This window comes from Ceratina calcarata, unplaced genomic scaffold, assembly GCF_001652005.2.
Source record: "Ceratina calcarata isolate Rehan_Ccalc_2016 unplaced genomic scaffold, ASM165200v1 scaffold377.2, whole genome shotgun sequence".
Taxonomy (NCBI): Eukaryota; Metazoa; Arthropoda; class Insecta; order Hymenoptera; family Apidae; genus Ceratina; species Ceratina calcarata.
Genome location: NW_017160895.1, coordinates 1,787 through 2,290, shown reverse-complemented (window position 1 = coordinate 2,290; position 504 = coordinate 1,787). Strand labels below are relative to the sequence as shown.

At 32.1% G+C, this 504-nt stretch overlaps 1 protein-coding gene across 1 annotated transcript in view; it reads left to right on the top strand.

Annotated features, from left to right (window-relative positions):
• Positions 1–114: 114 nt before the first annotated feature.
• Positions 115–504, top strand: part of LOC108625863 (6-phosphogluconate dehydrogenase, decarboxylating-like) — a gene marked incomplete at its 3' end in the record, with an annotated part of 2,146 nt that continues 1,756 nt past the window's right edge. Inside the window, exon 1 of the mRNA XM_018026191.2 lies at positions 115–420. Within this exon, the coding sequence (XP_017881680.1) occupies positions 410–420 (11 nt within the window). The remainder of the gene's footprint in view (positions 421–504) is intronic.

The window sequence follows — 504 nt, the reverse complement described above, 5'->3', positions numbered from 1 at the left end:
AGATTTTACAATTTGTAAAAATAGATATTCAGCAATACAATTGATCCATTCAATTTTAACGATAGTTAGAAAATATAAGTACTACGATTTTAATTTTCCATCGGTTTTGTTATCTTACAATGTTACGTTTGTGATATATCTAAATAGCGATAAGACCGGATAAAGTTATGAAACATTTTTGTAGTCACGGTATTCAACTTACAATTAGCGTTGACTTCGTACTGACCTTGGTGTGAATAGCGATTGGCTTATGAAACGTCAGCCGATGTCGAAGACCACTGGAATGAATGTTCACTCTTGATCACTCTTGATCTTCCTGGCGAAGGAGTTTGACCACTTGTTGCTTCTTCTTGGTATCAAGCCAAAAGGGACAAATTTATTTACTGTTTTCGAAAATCTGTTCATTAAAATGAGTAAACCGTAAGTAATTTTTATATTATTTCTCGAAAATCTCAAATTCAACCTCTACCAGTAATTTATTACATAATTTACTTTCGTAAAGTG